Below are 19,647 nucleotides of genomic sequence, written 5' to 3' on the forward strand. Positions count from 1 at the left end.
AACTAATTCCAATGTTTATCAATTTAAAACTGTACAATAAAATAAGGAAATGATCTTTATTTACATATTTCTTGGAACATTACCATATGCTTACAAAATGTAAAACACAGATTGAAAAAATGTATATTTTAACATTCAATTCCTTATATTTTCATTGACTAAAATAACTGTATGAATCTCACTTGCTGAACATCCTAAAAATAAAAGAGAATGATTTGAATATTTGTCCAAATTCTTAATCACCACATAGTGACCTTTGATATAACGGACACATTCTAACCTGAGCTGGGTTTGAAATACTTCAATAAGTCATTAGCCTGACTGCTTTTAGCTGGAGCCTTCTTCTCTCTGGCCAGGGGGCTTTTGCCCTGATTTTTCAAAGAGGAGGAAATCTTAAGGACAGGTATCTGTTGTCTCCACTCAGACAGTAGCTCTCTCTGAACCTCTGGAGGTAGTTCTGAGAACACCTTGGGGTCCACGTTTCCTGGGAAACCACAGTCAGCCGACTGCCTCTGTGACACGAGGCCTGTAGAGGAGTTTCCCTCCTCCAAGAGGTCAGTGAGTGAATACTGCAGGGAGGAGACTGTGTGTTCTTGTTGGTTGTTGGTTGTCGGTGCATTGGGCTGTCTGTCAAAGCCCTTCACAGTTTCTCTTAGGTCTATGCGAGTGCTGTGAAATGAGTCATTAAGTTTGCATGCAGCAGGCTGAGAGAGAGAGGCAGGCTGTTCTGAATGGTTGTGGTGAGATGAGTGGGCTCTGTCTGCTGGATCAGATACTGTGGGTCTGACGGACTGAGTGCTATGGCTGTGGAGGCCATGGGCGGTCTCTGGGTAGGCAGCTGATAACAGTTCCTTCTGGATGTCCTCAGGCAGGAGTCTAAACACCTCTGGGTCAATGTTGGGGGGCAACGGAGGAACATCTGTCACCCCAGGACTGTTGGTCCTTTTATCATCTACTGTTCCACCTATGCAGCACTCACCCACCATAGGCCGCTGCTGGGAGGCCTCAGGGCTATGCATTGTTGACTGTGTGTAAGGCTTGATCTTAAGGTTGCTAGGTATGTCTGGTATCCAGTGTGATGCATCCTGACCAGTCAACTCCTCTGTCTTACCTTCAACATGAGATCCAACCTGTCCCCTGAGGTTACCAAGCACACTTTGAGACAGATCCTCCTAGAGGGGAAGGAGAGAGAAAGAGAAAGGATGCACATTTTCAGAATTCTAAAGATGACACATAAGGAGTACACATGGCAGGGTAAAGCCTGAGACAGAGATACTAGTTTACTTCTAATGGGTGACATCCACATGTCTTCTTACCTGGCACCGAGAGGAGGCCTGTGTTTTCTCAGGAGATCTGTGTGTGAAGAAGGAGGCGATGGATCCCTTGCTGACAGCAGCACACTTGGCCTGCAGGTTACTGAAGCACACATTGAGGAGGGTGAGGTGGAAGGCTGTGTTGGTGTCCACCATCTTGTGGAAGAGCTTCATGGCCATGGTGACCAGCTGGGCCAAGGCATCACAGTTGCCTGACAAATAACACAGCAGATTTAAGTGGTGTTAGCTGCTAAATGCACAGTAACTGATCTACCATTCAAGATCTGTGAAATCCATACTTAGAAATGAATGTACAGTTAAAATGTAGATACACAGTACAGTAGGTAAAAAACAATAGCTACTGCATATTTGATAAAGCCATAGGCAGTACATTGGCCGTTTCAATTCCTAATGACTTGCAGACAAAATATACTCCATATTTGTGTGAGAATGATTTAACAGGTACCAGAGGTTATCTTTTGCCCAATGTGGTTGGGGATGGGACACTGCCTGCTCTCCCGGCTGAACCACTTGTTGGTTGCAGAGTAACGCCTGATGGTCAGTCGAAGGGTCAAAGGCTGCCTGCCATCTTTATGCATCCTAAAACCAAGACAGCTTAGTTAAACTTAGGAGCAGAAGCACTACTTAGAGATTCAACCATTTCAGCACCTTGCAATTCAAACCTTATGATTACCTGTCTAAAATGCTACTCAACAGATCTTTAACCTTTTGCCAAACTTCATTGGTTGAGGACATTTTCTTGAAGGAGTCTTCATCGCTAAGAGACTTGGTATGTTATGAAGACAAGGAGAAAAAATACAGAAAGACATTATCAATATGTGCACTGTAACAGTATTAGCTGAAAAATGATTATTGTATTGATCAGTTTTCATCTCACACCTGTGGAGCACCAGTGGGGGTGACTGGAGTGTCATCGATGCCCAAAGCCAGGTTCTGGAGACGCTGAGCAGTGGAAACTCCAAACTCCCTCACCAGGTCAGCCAATGGAAAGAGCTGCAGGTCCTGCACACTAACCAATCCCAGGGCCTGAAGCCTCTTAGCAGTCTGGTGGCCTACTCCTGAAATGGGCCATAATGGGTAAAGGTAAAGCACTGAATAGCATGACAACAGCTACAGAGGTGATTACGGCTGGGGCTACATGGATCTACAACAGGTTGGATAATCTACCACTACACTCTACTTCATGTATTGACTTGGATAACTTGCTGAGTGTCAAATTAGGAATAAAGCGTAAATCTTTACCTGGTACTTTACGTAAACCATTTAGACTGCCCATAATGTCTTTCACACTCTCTGGCAAAAGTGTGGTTTGTTGATTTGGCTTGAAGGCGCCCACCACCAGTTTGGCCAGCAGCTTACTGGTAGCAATGCCCGCACAGCCAGTGAGGCCCAGCTTGCTGTGGATCTCTGCTCTCAGTTCAGCTGCGATACGTGAGCCCACCGCTAGTCTAGGGTGTACCATGACTTTGGCATCTGAGGCTGAGTAGACAAAACAGAAAGATACACAATTCACAGTTAAATTTCACATCATCTCAACCTGATTGCTAGTATGTAGACATGGAATTTCTTATAACTAAAGGCTAAGATTAAGAATCCAAACCCACAGTGGCTCTAAATGTAGGAAACTGAAAGTGCAATGCAAATGTTTATACATTTAGCTTTACAGGTTGTTTCACAACCCATATCCTGGTTTCATAAGTCCCCAGTCTGAATGCTGCTAGACCTTATGCTACTCACTGTCAAGATTGTAAACGTGGCCTTCGTATGAATAGTGAGCAGACTCTGGGGTCTGTTCTATCCTCCTCTCCACCATCTCTGTGATGTCCATGAAGTTCTCATCAAACCCCAGCCGTTCTACTAATGGACAGAACGACATCAGCAACTCTAAATGGAGGAAAGCACAGAGACAGGTGAGAGTTTTTCCATAAGAAAAAACTGATAGTAAGTTAGAATTCATTAGAGCGTAACACTGTGGCGATAAAAATAATTTATCTGATGTTTGTGAGATCATCACTGTTCTAGCTGTTTGTGGTGGTTAACTCCTTTCAAGAGTTACTGAGTTGATTACCTGTGACTTTGTAAGATGTCTCTCTGTAGTGTGTCAGGTCCTCTCCCTTGACCAGCACGAGCTGAGGACACTTCTCTTTGGCATCCGTCACTAACATCAGCTTTGTCACACCAAGGTCCCTGGCCACGTAGTTACAGGTGACGATGATGTACTTTTGTTGAATACCTACAAGGAGTCCAGAGAGAAGTTGTTATACAACCAGTGCTTCCATTAACATGATGAAAAACGATACAGTAAAATGCTTAGACACAAAGAATAGGAGACGAAATAGAAATAGTATGTACAATAAATCACCTAAAGGCACATTCCGCAATGCTGGGTTGCGGATCATTTCAACCTGGGCATAGAAACAGTCCAGGTCAAAATGCAGGATGACTCTCTGTACTGGTGGTACAGGTACCTTACTGCAATATTTGCCCCCATGGATCACTGAAAGAGATAAGTGCAGTTTCATAGTGAGAACAATTACAGGTGAAAGAGCTATTACACCAGTGGTTCCCAACCAGGGGTCCTCGGCCTATCGACAGGGGGTACTTGAGAAGACTCATGAGACCTACTGGTAAAATGCACATGAGGGGGTACTTAAGGGGTACTCCTAGCCCTTGATCATGACTCCCAGTTCTATTACATTACACAAGTCATTGGACGAATGCGTCTTCGGTACGGGGAAGTTTTGTTAAGAGCCCAGATGCTATGTCTGAGCATTAACACGCACTGCTTGCGGTCAGTTTTGGAAGCATAAGAACTAGAGGTCGACCAATTAAATCGGAATGGCCGATTAATTAGGGCCGATTTCAAGTTTTCATAACAATCGGAAATCGGTATTTTTGGATGCCGATTTTGCAGATGTTTTTTTTTTTACACCTTTATTTAACTAGGCAAGTCAGTTAAGAACACATTCTTATTTTCAATGACGGCCTAGGAGCGGTGGGTTAACTGCCTTGTTCAGGGGCAGAACGACAGATTTTTACCTTGTCAGCTCAGGGATTCAATCTTGCAATCTTACGGTTAACTAGTCCAACGCTCTAACCACCTGCCTCATGAGGAGCCTGCCTGTTACGCGAATGCAGTAAGAAGCCAAGGTAAGTAGCTAGCTAGCATTAAACTTATCTTATAAAAAACAATCAATCAATCAATCAATCAATCATAATCACTAGTTATAACTACACATGGTTGATGATATTACTAGTTTATCTAGCGTGTCCTGCGTTGCATATAATCAATGCGGTGCGCTTTCGCGAAAAAGGACTGTCGTTGCTCCAACGTGTACCTTACCATAAACATCAATGCCTTTCTCAAAATCAATACACAGAAGTATATATTTTTACACCTGCATATTTAGCTAAAAGAAATCCAGGTTAGCAGGCAATATTAACCAGGTGAAATTGTGTCACTTCTCTTGCGATCATTGCACGCAGAGTCAGGGTATATGCAACAGTTTGGGCCGCCTGGCTCATTGCGAACTAATTTGCCTGAATTTTACGTAATTTTGACATAACATTGAAGGTTGTCCAATGTAACAGCAATATTTAGACTTAGGGATGCCATCCGTTAGATAAAATACGGAACGGTTCCGTATTTCACTGAAAGAATAAACCTTTTGTTTTCAAAATTATAGTTTCCGGATTCGACCTAAGGCTCCTATTTCTGTGTGTTATTATGTTATAATTAAGTCTATGATTTGATAGAGCAGTCTGACTGAGCGATGGTAGGCACCAGCAGACTTGTAAGCATTCATTCAAACAGCACTTTCGTGCATTTCGCCAGCAGCTCTTCGCAATGCTTCATGCATTGCGCTGTTTATCACTTCAAGCCTATCAACTCCTGAGATTAGGCTGGTGTAACCGATGTGAAATGGCTAGCTAGTTAGCGGGGTGAGCGCTAATAGCGTTTCAAACGTCACTCACTCTGAGACTTGGAGTAGTTGTTCCCCATGCTCTGCATGGGTAACGCTGCTTCGAGGGTGGCTGTTGTCAATGTGTTCCTGGTTCGAGCCCAGGTAGCGGCGAGGAGAGGGATGGAAGCTATACTGTTACACTGGCAATACTAAAGTGCCTATAAGAACATCCAATAGTCCAAGGTATATGAAATACAAATCGTATAGAGAGAAATAGTCCTATAATTCCTATAATAACTACAACCTAAAACTTCTTACCTGGGAATATTGAAGACTCATGTTAAAAGGAACCACCAGCTTTCATACGTTCTCATGTTCTGAGCAAGGAATTTAAACGTTAGCTTTCTTACATGGCACATATTGCACTTTTACTTCTTTCTCCAAAACTTTGTTTTTGCATTATTTAAACCAAATTGAACATGTTTCATTATTTATTTGAGGCTAAATTGATTTTATTGATGTATTATATTAAGTTAAAATAAGTGTTCATTCAGTATTGTTGTAATTGTCATTATTACAAATAAATAAATATCGGCCGATTAATCGGTATCGGCTTTTTTTGGTCTTCCAATAATCGGTATCGGCGTTGAAAAATCATAATCGGTCGACCTCTAATAAGAACCTCATCTTTCATATCAGGGAGAAAAAACAAAACGTTAAATTGATACACATCTTTAGAGGCACTGGCGGACTTACTATTTGGCAGAAGAGGCAATTGCCTCAGGCCTCACATCAAGGGGCCTCATGAGCTGAGCATTAAAAAAAATATATAATAATACTCCACTCGAGACATAACAAAATATTATTTAAAAAAACATTATTTTATACCTACAGGGGTCCTAAAATCAAATAGCTAAAATATCCTTGCTATGACCACCTTAAAACAATTACATATGTTAGCTTAGTAGTAGTCATCTCGCTTTGCCACACCTCCTTTGGAGGACTGGATAATTTGTTCTTGCAAAAACGTTTTGAATGGTTCGCTGGCTTCCAGCGGCAAGATTTTTGATAGGATTTTACGGTTCAAGAACCTTCTCCCCCCATGCCCATTGGTGCTACGTGTTATGTTCGCCACTGTTTTCAGGCAGGGAAGGAGACATTTTGCAGAGAGTAGTTCTGTATGCTAGTTTGCAACATTGCAGAAAATGGAAGAAAGCCTGGAAGAAAAACATAATTCTGTTTTGTTCGAATTTTTTAAATGTATTTTTATTTCACCTTTATTTAGCCAGGTAGGCAAGTTGAGAACAAGTTCTCATTTACAACTGCGACCTGGCCAAGAATAAAGCAAAGCAGTTCGACACATACAACAACACAAGTTACACATGGAATAAACAAAACATACAGTCATTAATACAGTTGAAGAAAATCTATATAGAGTCTGTGCAAATGATGTAAGAAAAGGAAGGTAAGGCAATAAATAGGCCATGGTGGCAAAGTAATTACAATATACCAATTAGACACTAGAGTGATGTGCTCTATACATAAAATTGCATACATAAACATATTTTTATGGGGTTTTAAAGCAGCGATTTCCTGGTCATCCTCACCAAAGAATGGTCAGGCACTGTTGCACCTACGACATTAATCTAGTGAACACTATTGGAGCTCCGCCCAAGCAAGGCATTTGATTGGTTTGATGTGTACCGAGACGTCACTGATTTACACCGGGTCTCCACCCCTATTTAGCCATTTTTCAACAACTTCCCAAAGGCTTGCCCGTATTAGGGAACACTGGTTCTCGACCAGGTTAGTTTAGTAGAAACCCAGCCTCGGGCCCTTAGACTCTATGGGGATACAATACGCATTTCTTTAGTAAGAAGACAGGTGCTGCTGATATTACTGCCATCTTCATTGAGGCAGAGGACATGATTTAAAAAAAATGTTATTTAACCTTTATTTAACTAGGCAAGTCAGTTAAGAACAACATATGTGTAGCCCATGTATCTGATGCTGTCTGGCCAAAAAGAGTATGGCATATCATACATTTTTTTTGCCAGACAGCGTCAGATACATTTAGTAAGACAGAGGGGCACTGTTTCCCTTGCTCGGATGCTTTCTCCGGTGAGATAGTTTCAACCACTCGCATGAGTGAAGGAAAGTTGGCGGGTGCACAGTGCACTGTTCGCATCCTGGAATTGTTTTGGATGAACGTACGAAGGTAACCTACTTTGTGAAGTGATTTGTTTGACAATCAGATAACCAGTTAGGATGTTTTTGTGTTCATGGCACATTTAAAGGTAATACATTTTTACTATAAGACCCATTCAAATAAATAAAATAAAAATCAGGGGGGGAGGGGATCTCGGGGGGCTAAAACTGGCATCTGCCTGGGGCCTCGAAAACACTAAGTCCGCCCCTGTTTATAGGGTTAATGTTCCCACGTGGCCATATCTCCAACTTACAGTGTGTGTTTATGGAAGACAGACAGAAGAAAGAGGGACCACCTGTGCCAATTCGCTATCTCGCAGGCTCTGAACACCCGTGTGTAATGGAAGAAGGCCTCCAGAAACGTGTTGTCACTGAAAAATACTTTTGGCTGCAACTGGTTAAAACAGTGACAGTAAGTGTGAAATTATTTTTTATGTGATATGAAAGTAAAGGGCTTTATGTTTCTAGAACCACTGGGTTAGGGTACTCTAGCCAGATCAACATTTAGTTGGTTGTACAGTAAGCAAAAAAGGTTGGGAACCACTGGACTAGGGTAGTCTGGGCAGAGCAAAATCCAGTTGGTGGTACAGTAGCTCTCAAACTCTAGGCGACATTCTGCCTTCCCCCTAAGGTTCTCAGCCATTAGCTTCACCCACGACCGCCTCATGTGAATTACAATATTGACGCTGTGTTTTAACGTTTAGAAACGTAAATAATAATTTATTGCAATATGGCTTCCGAAACATATGGCCATTATCTTTCATCAGCGATAAAAAATGATTCAAAAAAATATATACACTTACTGTAGCAGTTTTGCACAGATCCATACAGCTATGAGTGGCTCCATACGAGGAAACTACTCTTCCGCTACACTTCCCGAGTTACACTTACACACAGGTGTTCAGAGCATGCTAGATAGTTAATTGCTAAATAGCCTCGTCTTCCGTCTGTTTTCCGTAAACAAGCGCTGTAACATGGATATATTCCCGTGTGGGAACACTAACAAGGTGTCTATCAATTTAACCTGTTTTTAAAAAATTAATTCTCGCTGATATTAAGTAAGGTCCGTTATGCTTCCAAAACCGTAGTGCAAGCGATGCATGTTAATGTTCAAATCGAGCATCAGGGCTCTTAACAAAACTTCCCCCTTTAGAACACGCCTTCGTCCATTGACTCTTGTAACGTTAATGTAATAGAACAGAGTCATGACCAAGGAGTGGTACAGTAACCGAAAAAGGTAGGCAACCACTGTTTACACACGGAGTATAGCATTACACACGTATTTTTCACTACACTTAACATGCAATGTTGGCAAAGCAATTTGCTTCCGTCATTTGGTGTCACTTGTGTTGTTTTCTTACCAACATGGGGGGGTTGAACAAAGTCCGAGCAAATGCTGTTCCAGTCAGTTTCATCCTCAATGTCCTCATCACCCACGTCCATTTCTAAACAACAAGAACATTCTGATGTACTCAAACATATGAATAAGTGTTGTTTCGATTTTTCATGCAACACACGAACGTCTCTTGGATGTCTTCTTCTGATTCTGGGTTCGTTGGCTTGAGCAGCAACAAGCGCATTTGCACCACCTACAGTTCTGAAGTACTTCCAGAGTAGCAGACAGGCACAGCCACTGGGTGGCACCAGCCACTAGGCATATTTGTATTTTAGGCCTGGGGAAAGCTTTATCAATTTCAGGTGGATTCCCTGTCAATTCATTTCAAATGTGCTAGTTTGACTCTTTACCAACGCGAACTTATTTCACATGATCATCATCATCATGAATTTAAATGATTGCGCATGGCAGTCCACTATAATTTTTTTGACAGAATGTCCCGCGCCACGACTGATGCTATAAAACTCACGTAACACTGACGTCATGACAGGTGCATAGTGTTGTGAGTGGACAATTGATGGAAAGCGCCCACGCGTGAATAAATATTATTAAATATAGCCGGAGTACAGAAATTATAATTAGTCGATGTTGTCTTCCATTGGGTTCTTCGCTGAAATAGACTGTCCATTTTTCAGACGTGACCACTGTAAGCGGCCCCACTGTCTGTACAAGCATGACAAAGACGAGCGAGGAATGTTTGACAACACCCTGTATGGCTCACCGGTAACAGCAGCAGGTCAGTCTGGTTTTATTGTAATTCATTTACATACAAATTCCCCTTAGTATTTTATCATCAGCTTGCCTTTAGTTTTGCCATAGTTTTCCAAAAAGGCATACTCGTTAATTGCCATATTACATTCTCAAGTGGAAATTGGCAGTAGCCCATCAATTTGAAACCGGATTACTTATTTTCAAGTCGGCCTATAACCTAATTGCAGTGCATCAACCTGCCCTGACCATGTTGTAAGGAATTATGGTGGCTGCAGGAGGTGGCTGCATTTTTTTTTTTCACTTTGGAAAAATAGTATGGCATGTGTGTAGTAATTTGCATCGTTTGATCTTCTTAATGACATCAGTTTTCTATTTACTTTTTCTTCATGAACAGGTGTTTGGAAAACTCATTCCACTTCCATCAATGGAGCTCCACAGGTCAATGAAGCCAAAGACCCTTGCCTTTTGGAGTTGGAGAGGATCAACAAAGAAATTGAGACTGTGAAGAATGAGGTTGAGAAGGAGCAAAGGAGATTATCTCGTTACCAAACTGTGCAGGTGGACAGTGAAAGAACAGGGTCCAAGAAAGTCTTGATTGCCAAATCTGAAACACCAGGTAAAGATCTGAATGGAAATAGCGTAAAGTCTAAACACAGGCAGTCAACTACAGTCTATTCTCCTGCCCGGAGGAAGTATGTGGTTGACAATTCCAAACCCAGGACTGATTTGGAATACGACCCCTTGTCCAACTTCTCAGCTTCTTTGCGATCTAGTGGTTGTTCTGAGTACAAACCAGGTAATGAGCAGAAAGTGAGAAGTGGGCAAGGTGTGAAGAGGATGAGAGAGAATGTTTGTAAGGAGGACCAAACTAAGCCACCATCTCAAGAGTTCACTGCCTCACCAGCTAGTAGTAACAAGTTAGTTGATGACTCTGAAGAAGAAGAAGGGGTCCTCATCATTGATATTCCACCTCTGGAGAGCGATATAAAGAAGTGTCGGGCTCAGAAGCCCTGTAAGATCACCACAAACCAATCACAGGAAATCAAAGAGGAAGACCACACTGTTTTTGTTCCTACTGTGGCTCATGCTCCACTTAGTATTCCACTTCCTGTGTCCACTCCTGGTCCTGAAGTAGTCGAAGTCCTATCCCCACCTGCAGTGTCTGAGATTGTGAAAGATGATAACCTCAACACTTATGGCCTATCTAGTGTTTCCGCTAGTCGGGAAAATGAAGGTGAACCAAGTGCTGAGAGTGTATTCGATGACTTGTCCAAATGCTTGGAAAACCTGAGGAGTGAAAGTGAGAGAATAGTTTGTTACCAAGAGGCTGAAGCCACTGCGGAAAGCAATTGTGTCCCAGAACCTGTGTCTCTCAAAATGAGTCTATCATCCTTACAGACACGTCACCATAATGAGCCAGTTACGACTGATGTCAACTTACTGATGGCAGAACCTGGATTGCTTGAACGTGAGCTTGCCTACAACTGTGTTGAGAACAGTAACCATCTTCAACCCAATGAAGTCTCATATGGACATATATCTTCACTACCTCATAATGTTTTAGTCCCTCCCTCTGTCTCCTCCCCCCATAAACTCCCCATTGAGACCCAGAGAAGTGAGCAGCCAGTAGCACAGAGCTCTGCTCAGAGTTACTGGTCACCTGTACAAAGTGTATCATCAGTGCCATGTCTGCAGAAAATACCAGGCCAAGCGCCAGGGCTTGATTTGGCCCTGCCTAGTCCAGTTCCGGTAGCAAATTTTGTAGAGCAAGCGGCCACTACCGTGGGTTTCACCCAATGCCAGCTGTTATATGGGCCAACTACGTCAGGTACTAATGGAGTAGAATTACAATCTGCTCCTTTTGAGCAGCCTACTGTGGAAGCAATGAATGAACACATTGTTATTGATTCAAGTTCTGAGGAGCTCGAGTATTCAGAGTTATCTGATAGTGACACAATGGAGGAATGCTATCGTATCTTCATGGAGGAAGCCAACAAGGGTGATGAGGGATCGACAGACCAGGCTTGTACACCTGTAAGTGCATGCAAACACACACATTGGGTGGGATAGTTGTACAGTTTAATGGAGATAGGAAAATGTTCTCATTGTGTGTTTTAGGTAGGAGCTGTGGATGTGGAGACACCAGGGTTAGCAGTGAAACCCAAACCGTTGCCAGGACCCAGGAAGAGGGTGGCCCATGTGTCCAGATATACTGAGGTACACTATTGAAGGCTACAACTCAAGCATATGACTGACTTTATTAACTGTGATTCATGAAACGTTTCTTATTGTAATTGACTGCCTTCCTGTCCTATAGCCACCGGTGGGCAAAAGCAAAGCCCAGGTGATCGTTCCTTTCCGAGGAGGAGCCCCCCAGTTGTCCAACCCCTCTAAGATACATCAACTGCAGCAGAGGGCCTCCGTTTTGTCCGCTGCTCTGAAAGGAGGCCAGGCGTTCATCTCCTCCAACTCACAGAGAAAAATGGTGATGCTGCCTTCTCCTGCTCATCAGGCCAGTCATCAGGCCACCCACCATCCAGTTCAATACCTCATTCACCAGCCAACTCACCAAACTACTATGCAAAACTGTAAGAGTCCATAACTTTAATGTGTAAACTATACTTTTGTATGTGTGAGGAATGTACCAACCACTGCAATTTGAAGTTGTAAATGATAAAGTACAACAGGGTGATGTTGAGGTGAAAATGCCCTCCTCCAGTCAGTTGGCATGTATATCCTATTGTACAGATTTTGTCTGTTATGCATCAGAAGATTTCATCTATATTAAATGCATCTTATTTCCATCTGTACATGATGCTAAGTTATTGGTTATATATTTTCCCTGCTAGCCTGTGTGAACGTCATACCTGTGGGAACAGCCATCCAGGTGGGCAACAACCTGCACTTCATCCTCCCAGAGGGAAGCTACACTCTGCCCATCACTTCAGCTAATTCTCCAGTCGCCACAGTCCATACCCCGGTCCATACTCCAGTTACCCCTGTTCCTGTACAACCTCAGCCTACTGCCTATATCCCTGCTAAGGTGAGTACCAACAAAATTTAGAGGTGGAATGAAATGGCTTTAGTGGTTTTCTTTGTATTGACACAGTCGCACATTACTGAGCAGATTATTTTCATTAGAGCTTGCATTCATGTTTTCTAAAAAACTGCATGGCAAGGTCATTTTTGTTTTGTTTCTCAAGTAAAAATCCTTACTTTGCGTTTGTCCTCCCAGCCCATTCCTACCAAACGAAAAGCCAAGACGCGTCCTGAGGTCAGCGCCAAAGTCCCACATGACGTACGGCAGCGCTATGTAAACCTGTTTGTAGAGGAATTCCTCAAAACGTCCGTCACTGTACAAGATGCTTTTGAAAAGGTTTGTCCCAGAGCAGTCAACATTTATATTAGCCATGATTATATTAAATGGGAATTGTCATGCATGTTGTTGCCATGACCTATTGTTTTATGTTGGAAGCTGTGACAGTGTGATTTATACTTTAGGCTCTTGCTGAGGAGAAGACTGTGTATGATCGCAGCATCAACAAACTCAAGTATCTGAGTGTTGCAGTGAATGCACTGAAGAGGCTGAAGAACCAGAGCACCGTCTCTGTCAAAGGTGGGAATCTACAGCAACTGAGTGAATGTATTCTAAATTGCTTTTTGATTACTTGCAATAGTATGATAATATATTGTTAAATATCTTGTGGTGGGACAAAGATGTAAACAAAGGACATTTTGGGCTTCGCAACTCAAGTTGAATTGTTTCTTGTCTGTTCTTTTGCAGCTGGAAATGAAACTAATGTCCAGCTGTCCAAAGGAAATATTCCACTCAATGAAAAAGCACTTTGGGCAAATGGTATCATGCATTCCTCAACACACATTTTCATTAAAGGATAAGATTTTTTTCTAAGTTATGCTATGCGTCATATCAACATCTTGATTGCTTTTCTGACACTTCCATGACTCATTTAGCTTTCCTATTCATTTTCTGTTGAAGGAGATGTTGCATTGTATGACAGTTTGAAGGAGCACATTCTGTCAGAGGAGATATTGACGGAGAATAACTATCCTCTTCAGCACCCAGAGAAATCTGGCAGTGCCATACTGTACCGTGAAGACTATAAAAAGGCAATCACTGATTGTGAGTACAGTATGAAGCACTGCATTGTTCAGGTCTATATTGCTGAGTAATGACCAAATGTAAAAATGTACCTCTTGGAATGTGACATTTAGTCATAAGCATGTATTTTACATACTTGCTACAAGCAATACATCAATAGGCCAGGGTTATTCAAATCCAACCCTGGAGGTCCAGAGTACTGTTTCTCTGTTGCTGATAATTAATTGCACCCACCTGGTGTCCCAGTTCTGAATCAGTCCCTGATTAGAGGGGAACAATGAAAGAAAGCAGTGGAACTGGCTTCAACGGTTCATATTTTAATTTTAGGGCTGTGGTATGAGTAATTTCCCTAGGACTGGTCTACCTTGGGTATTGTAGTCAACATGGGCCTGTTCTTCATGTTCTGTTCATCATTCCCCATTCCAGAAGAGGGCATACTCCAGCTTTATAATGTCTTTGCTTTCAGGGCTCTGTTTAACTCCTGAATTGAAAACTTGTGTTTTTGTTTATTTTTCTGGGGGGAAAAAGCTTTGAAGAGGATTTGCTGTCGGTGTGGGGCCACTTACTCTGTGAACCAAGTGGGAAAGCACACTCGCAAGGAGGAGTGCAACTACCACTATGGGAAAGGAGTTGAGAAGAAGGGTGAGAGGACGTTATAGTATGTTCTAAATGTCTGAGTACAGATATTTAATAACTTGCTATTACTGTACAGTTCCAGGTGGAGTGGAAACCCGCTACAGCTGCTGTGAAGGTGTGGCTGGGTGCCCTGGATGCCAAGTCTTCAAGGTAAGAAGATGACTGGTGCATCACATTTATTTTCCTTAAGACCCTTCAAAGATGTCAGGAAACATTTTGTATTGCTCACATGTCTCCCCCCTCAGCTGCATGTCCATGATGCAGTTAGCCTGGATGGCTTTGTCAGTACCCTTCCTAGGCCTGCCTCTGACAAGAGATGCCCGGGTGTGTTCTCAGTCGACTGTGAAATGGTGAGATTCAACAGTCACATTACGGAATTCATAGGCAACATTTTGCATGACATGCCAATTAAGGTTGGGTCAGTGTGTTTTGAATATCAATGTCCACACTGCCACACTAGTGATCTGGTAAAGTTTATTGTATGACTAATACATTTATTTTTCTTCAGTGCTATACCACTCAAGGTCTAGAGCTGGCCAGAGTGACTGTTGTTAACTCCAGTTTGCAGGTCATCTATGACACCTTTGTGAAACCTGATAATGACGTCATTGACTACAACACCAGGTAAGGCCACATAACACTCCATAATTAATATTGAATCTTGACAGACTGCTTTATTTAATCCAGTATTTTAGACAAGGATGGCATGGAAGTCATTATTGCTCTCTTTTACTCAGGTTTTCAGGCATCAATGAAGCTGATGTGAAAGGAACAAGCTCGTCCATCCGAGACGTTCAGGAGACTCTACTGAGCTTTGTCAGTGCAGAGACTATACTGATCGGCTACGGCTTGGAATCTGACCTCTGTGCACTGAAGGTGAGTTGCGCTGCATTATTTAACTATTTATTAGTGAATGGACACTGATATGGAAAGTCTATTAGTCATATTTTTTTCCCGATACATCAAATAAAACATTACTACAATCTTCTTAGAGCATGCTTTTTTAGTCCTGACTAGGCCTAATCTGTGTCTGGGAAACTGGCCCATAAAGTTTGTCACCTTGCCTGTCTCAGCTGCTCCATGGCACCGTGGTGGACACCTCTGTGTCGTTCCCCCACCGCCTGGGCCTGCCTCATAAGATGACCCTCCACAATCTGACAGCAGACTACCTCAGGAGGATCATCCAGGAGAGTGGTGGGTCAAACACAAACAAGTCTGGCAGTGGGGAGGATGTCCATCTACTGTGTGTCATTAAAGTTTTTTTTTTTATATACTGTCAAACTGATCATGGTGAAATCAGGGAGACATGTTGCATGAATGTTCTTAATGAAAAATATTTCACAATTACAATTCTGTCCATTCACTACATTTTAAAAATGTTCTTAGAACACTAATAAAAAGGGACGTTGCAGGTGAGAAGGAAAATCTGAGCGATAATATTTTGTGGTGTGTAGGAGGCTACAGTGCTAAAACATGTATCCACTAATGTGAGAATCATTCCTGATCCAAGGCTTTCTGATACATGTAAGATATATATATATATATACACAGGCCAGGCCTACATTAGTCTTGCAGTAACAGTGTGTATGGCATTGTTCCTGTCTCTTCCAGTGGGTGGCCATGACTCAGCAGAAGATGCTGCTGCCTGTATGGAGCTCATGCTGTGGAAGGTCAAAGAAGATGGCAAAACTAAACGATGGTGATCTGAATAAATCTGCCATCGCCCACCTTCGTTATTCATGAAATCACAGAGATGTATGTTAAAATGTCACTTATTTGTATAAAGGTGAAGTGTTGTTGGCTCATTTCTTCAAATGGTCTGGGTAGGCTTGGAGAGGGACTGAAATTCTATTTGTTATGTACATTTTAGTTTTTTGATGGAATTCATTTTTGTTTAATCTTTGTTCAATTATGTTATGCTTCTCAGTCTCTTATGCCAATGTAATTATTATTTGGGGATGCACTCAACACTGGGAAAGAATAATATATATATTGAAAGTAAAAGCACAGTAAAGAAATCTGTTGTGGGATATTATTATGATCATGGTTGATGGGAACTGCAGCATTAGGCTTTCATAGCTATGTGTGACACCTGAGGAGATCAGAGTCAAGTCCAACATCCAATAAACTCAATGTGAGCAAGAAACAGGACCCCTCCCCAGTCTATCTACAGTCCTCAACACTTTCAGATGTTATGTGATGATACATAAAACCACAGTGTCACTGAGGATAAACTATTTCAATAATTATTTATCAACACCATTTTTTTTAAGGAACAGGTTCAAATTGTGTCATTTCCTCTACAACCAGGCAATGAACGCAAACGTGAACTAAAATAAATGGAACGTACAATATGAGACAAAAAAAAAATCTAATTCCGTTTGGTGACTATCACTTCTCCCTGATGAGGAAGAAAGTCAAGTAACAGTATTGAAATAATATTGCCTGGTGCTGAACCCATAAAAAGTTGAATGGACAGAACGGGCAAGGAACCTCTAACCCTGGCAATTTGACTGACAAACTCATGGGTACACTCTCAATCATTGCCTGGTATTGCTATGCAATAATTTCCATGGTAATATAGAATGTTCATTCAAATGGTGCTAACTGATGTGGCTCATGCAATGGAATGTATTTTTTGTAATGTCAGTTAAGTTGATTTAACAAATCACAACACATGTTGATGTTTTTACTTACTGCTTTTATTTCCTGCTCCTACGTGTACACTCAGAAAGGCTTCCAGTCCACCCATTATGCCATAATTGATGTGAATAGAGATGTCCAGTCTATTCATTGTATTTCTATGGCTGAAGCTGTCACTCTGCCTTGCTTTTAAACTTGGTTCCATAACAGCAACTCCTGATGCAGAAGAGGCCTGTTTTGATGAAGAGAAGGGTTAGGAGCAGCAGGACAGCCAGAAGCAGAGCCAGCACATCCAGGCTGTGGTACTGGTACCAGGTGAGCTGGTGGGCCTGGACCCTCAGGAGCCTGTCCCCTTTGTTTCTTATGATGAACTCCAGCCAGAACAATGCCTCATCCTTAAGACTGATCGGTCTGTCATGATGGATTCTGGACAGCCTCATGGCGTTCTCCTTATACCTGTTGATCAATTCTCAGATGACCTAGAATACGTAGAGCCTCCTATTTATTTAATATATTTAATAAAGATGTGTATTCATGTGATAGCAAACTAGTTGCTAATTTACTCTGTACTCTGTAGCAAAATAAATGTTTGTGAAAATGAGGACAACTTACGATGGGTTATTGATCACAACATTGAGTCCATCCACAAGGTCCCGGGTTTGCATGGAGTTGAAGTCCATGATGACAGCAGCTCCCTTGGCCTTCATATGGATCATATTGTCTGGCTGGTCAGCAAACATAGGAATACCCACCATGGGAACCCCATTGTAAATAGCCTCATAGATTCCATTGGTTCCACCATGGGTGATGAAGGCTCTAGTTTTTGTGTGGCCTTATAGAACAGAAACAAGTATTCCTAAATGTAGATATTCCAAAGATAGTCTCAAATAATGATGTTCAACATCACACTGGTGAATAGATTGGTTTATGCACTATACCAAACAGGCATAATAATGAATTATTGTCTTTGTTATAAAAAACCTATAGCTACCCAGCAGGTCGTTCTGTGGGATCCAGTTGTACACTGGTGTTGGGAGCCAGAGTCTCAGGTTTCTCCCCACTGTGCCTCCACAGAATCTGGCCATGACAGGGACATATTTATATGTTATTATTTATATTTTATTATATTTTATATTGAACTGTTTAAGTATGTTACACAGGCTGCACAAGACAGATGCAACACGTCTACTTGGTTTGCTGTAAATAAGAACCAGTAATAGAACAAATATGCTTGACTGACTCTACAGTAGGTCTATAGGTTCTCTGTGACCTTCTGTGGTATCTGTCCCAGGGCTGAGGCGATCATATCTGCCTGCTCTGTGGTCATGTTCCTGATCATGGACCCCAGAGTGAACACAACGCCATGATCTCCAGAGCTCTGCACAAACTCCTCCAGGGCCTGATGGGACAGTAGTCCTCTCACTTCACCACAGAGCCATAAATAGAACTCTACTGTATATCTAGCTCTTTGTATTGCTCTGTTTCAAACATTTACATTTGAATCATTTAGCAGACGCTCTTATCCAGAGCGTAATGACATTGACATGACTATGACATGACATGGCTAAAACATGACCATAATGTACTATGTAGCCTTAGTTAGAATTACATTGTGTATGCAACAGACGCTGCGGAGAAGACAAACGGATATCTGTGAGGACAGATTGATGTTGATATACTTAATATGTTTTGTAGTGATACTGATTTAAGGTAAGTGTGCTTTTGCCATGGCCTACCTCTGGTAAGAGCTTGGTGGTCTTGCAGTGGATTCCTCCAACAAACTTGAAGTTTGGGAGGAAAGGTCGGGGGTACTCAAAGTCCCAGTATGTACGGATCAGCCAGAGATCAGCGTTTCCTATCATCGCACCAGCTGTTGTTGGCTACAAATCAGTAGAATGTAAGTAGTATTTGCATTAGAACCGACATTTAAATATAAATAAATACACTATGCTACGTTATTCTGTGGTTATCATCAAATGTGGCTACCTCATCCAATGATACTGTAACAGCTCACCCATAGCCTCACTGTAGTAGTCATCTATATCACGCCAAAGACTGTATATTGTCATGTCCTGCGACGCATAGAATAGGAAATTCATCAGTCTCAGCAAAGCTCATTTTGCCCGTTCATTTTACCATGGCACTAGGGACTAGGATGGTGGGCCGGAAGCTGCCCACAGAGCCTCTCCCTGGTGTGGGCGATAGAGAAACGTGTACACCAGAGGAAGTCCCAGCATCTCTGCCACCAGCTCACTGCCAGGCCAAATGGGATCAGCTAATAGAAGTTCATACTTGGCCTCTCTCAGTCTCTCCATGACGCTCTCTGACTTTAACAGTCCATCCACAATCTGCATGTTTAGCTGAATTTGTCTTTGTATGAGTTCATAAAGTCTCCAGTGGATCTGCCAGTAGTACAGGTGGTCCATCTCGTACATGGAAAAGTGTATGAACTCCTCAAGGCAATCCTCCAAGGCCTCCACAGAGACTGAGCCATTGAAGGGTTGGTAGCTGAAGCGAGAGCGTTCCGTGGGGTCCATGTACAGAGAAGCACTGTTTACCAGCACTGTAACATTGTGTCCTCTGTCTATCAGAGTCTCCAATACAGGCTTGAGGTTGATCCAGTGACTGCCTTCAGTGTGCCAAACTAATATGTTTCCACAGTCTACGCGCCCTATGATACATAACTGTATGATT

General features: G+C 42.2%; 2 protein-coding genes and 1 pseudogene across 9 annotated transcripts; 1 reads left to right on the forward strand and 2 right to left on the reverse strand.

The window, feature by feature from the left end:
- Positions 1-42: 42 nt before the first annotated feature.
- Positions 43-9,076, reverse strand: poli (polymerase (DNA directed) iota). Of its 2 annotated transcripts, none has more exons than XM_071403781.1 (10): positions 8,809-9,076; positions 3,697-3,831; positions 3,403-3,567; positions 3,072-3,218; positions 2,577-2,813; positions 2,214-2,392; positions 2,008-2,099; positions 1,780-1,913; positions 1,317-1,525; positions 43-1,172 (listed from the first exon to the last, which is right to left on the reverse strand). In XM_071403781.1, the coding sequence occupies exons 1-10, from the start codon at positions 8,888-8,890 to the stop codon at positions 276-278; spliced, it is 2,277 nt and encodes a 758-aa protein (XP_071259882.1). In that variant the 5' UTR covers positions 8,891-9,076; the 3' UTR covers positions 43-275. The 2 variants fall into 2 exon arrangements, with proteins under 2 accessions (XP_071259882.1, XP_071259883.1); XM_071403782.1 differs by lacking the exon at positions 8,809-9,076 and adding an exon at positions 8,251-8,371.
- LOC139577045 (RNA exonuclease 1 homolog) lies at positions 3,109-17,554 on the forward strand. Of its 7 annotated transcripts, none has more exons than XM_071403771.1 (17): positions 3,109-3,244; positions 9,479-9,579; positions 9,949-11,588; positions 11,673-11,771; positions 11,872-12,142; positions 12,404-12,597; positions 12,790-12,930; positions 13,056-13,170; positions 13,339-13,410; positions 13,552-13,695; positions 14,203-14,316; positions 14,387-14,460; positions 14,556-14,660; positions 14,819-14,934; positions 15,048-15,186; positions 15,384-15,504; positions 15,922-17,554. In XM_071403771.1, exons 1-17 carry the CDS (start codon positions 3,195-3,197, stop codon positions 16,011-16,013), a joined length of 3,588 nt encoding a protein of 1,195 aa, XP_071259872.1. In that variant the 5' UTR covers positions 3,109-3,194; the 3' UTR covers positions 16,014-17,554. The 7 variants fall into 7 exon arrangements, with proteins under 7 accessions (XP_071259872.1, XP_071259876.1, XP_071259875.1 ...); XM_071403775.1 differs by lacking the exon at positions 3,109-3,244 and adding an exon at positions 7,672-7,859; XM_071403774.1 differs by lacking the exon at positions 3,109-3,244 and adding an exon at positions 8,329-8,454.
- On the reverse strand, positions 16,991-19,643 carry LOC139575356 (UDP-glucuronosyltransferase 2A1-like; annotated as a pseudogene).
- Positions 19,644-19,647: the final 4 nt, after the last annotated feature.

Source organism: Salvelinus alpinus, chromosome 5 (assembly GCF_045679555.1).
Source record: "Salvelinus alpinus chromosome 5, SLU_Salpinus.1, whole genome shotgun sequence".
In the NCBI taxonomy this organism is placed as follows: domain Eukaryota; kingdom Metazoa; phylum Chordata; class Actinopteri; order Salmoniformes; family Salmonidae; genus Salvelinus; species Salvelinus alpinus.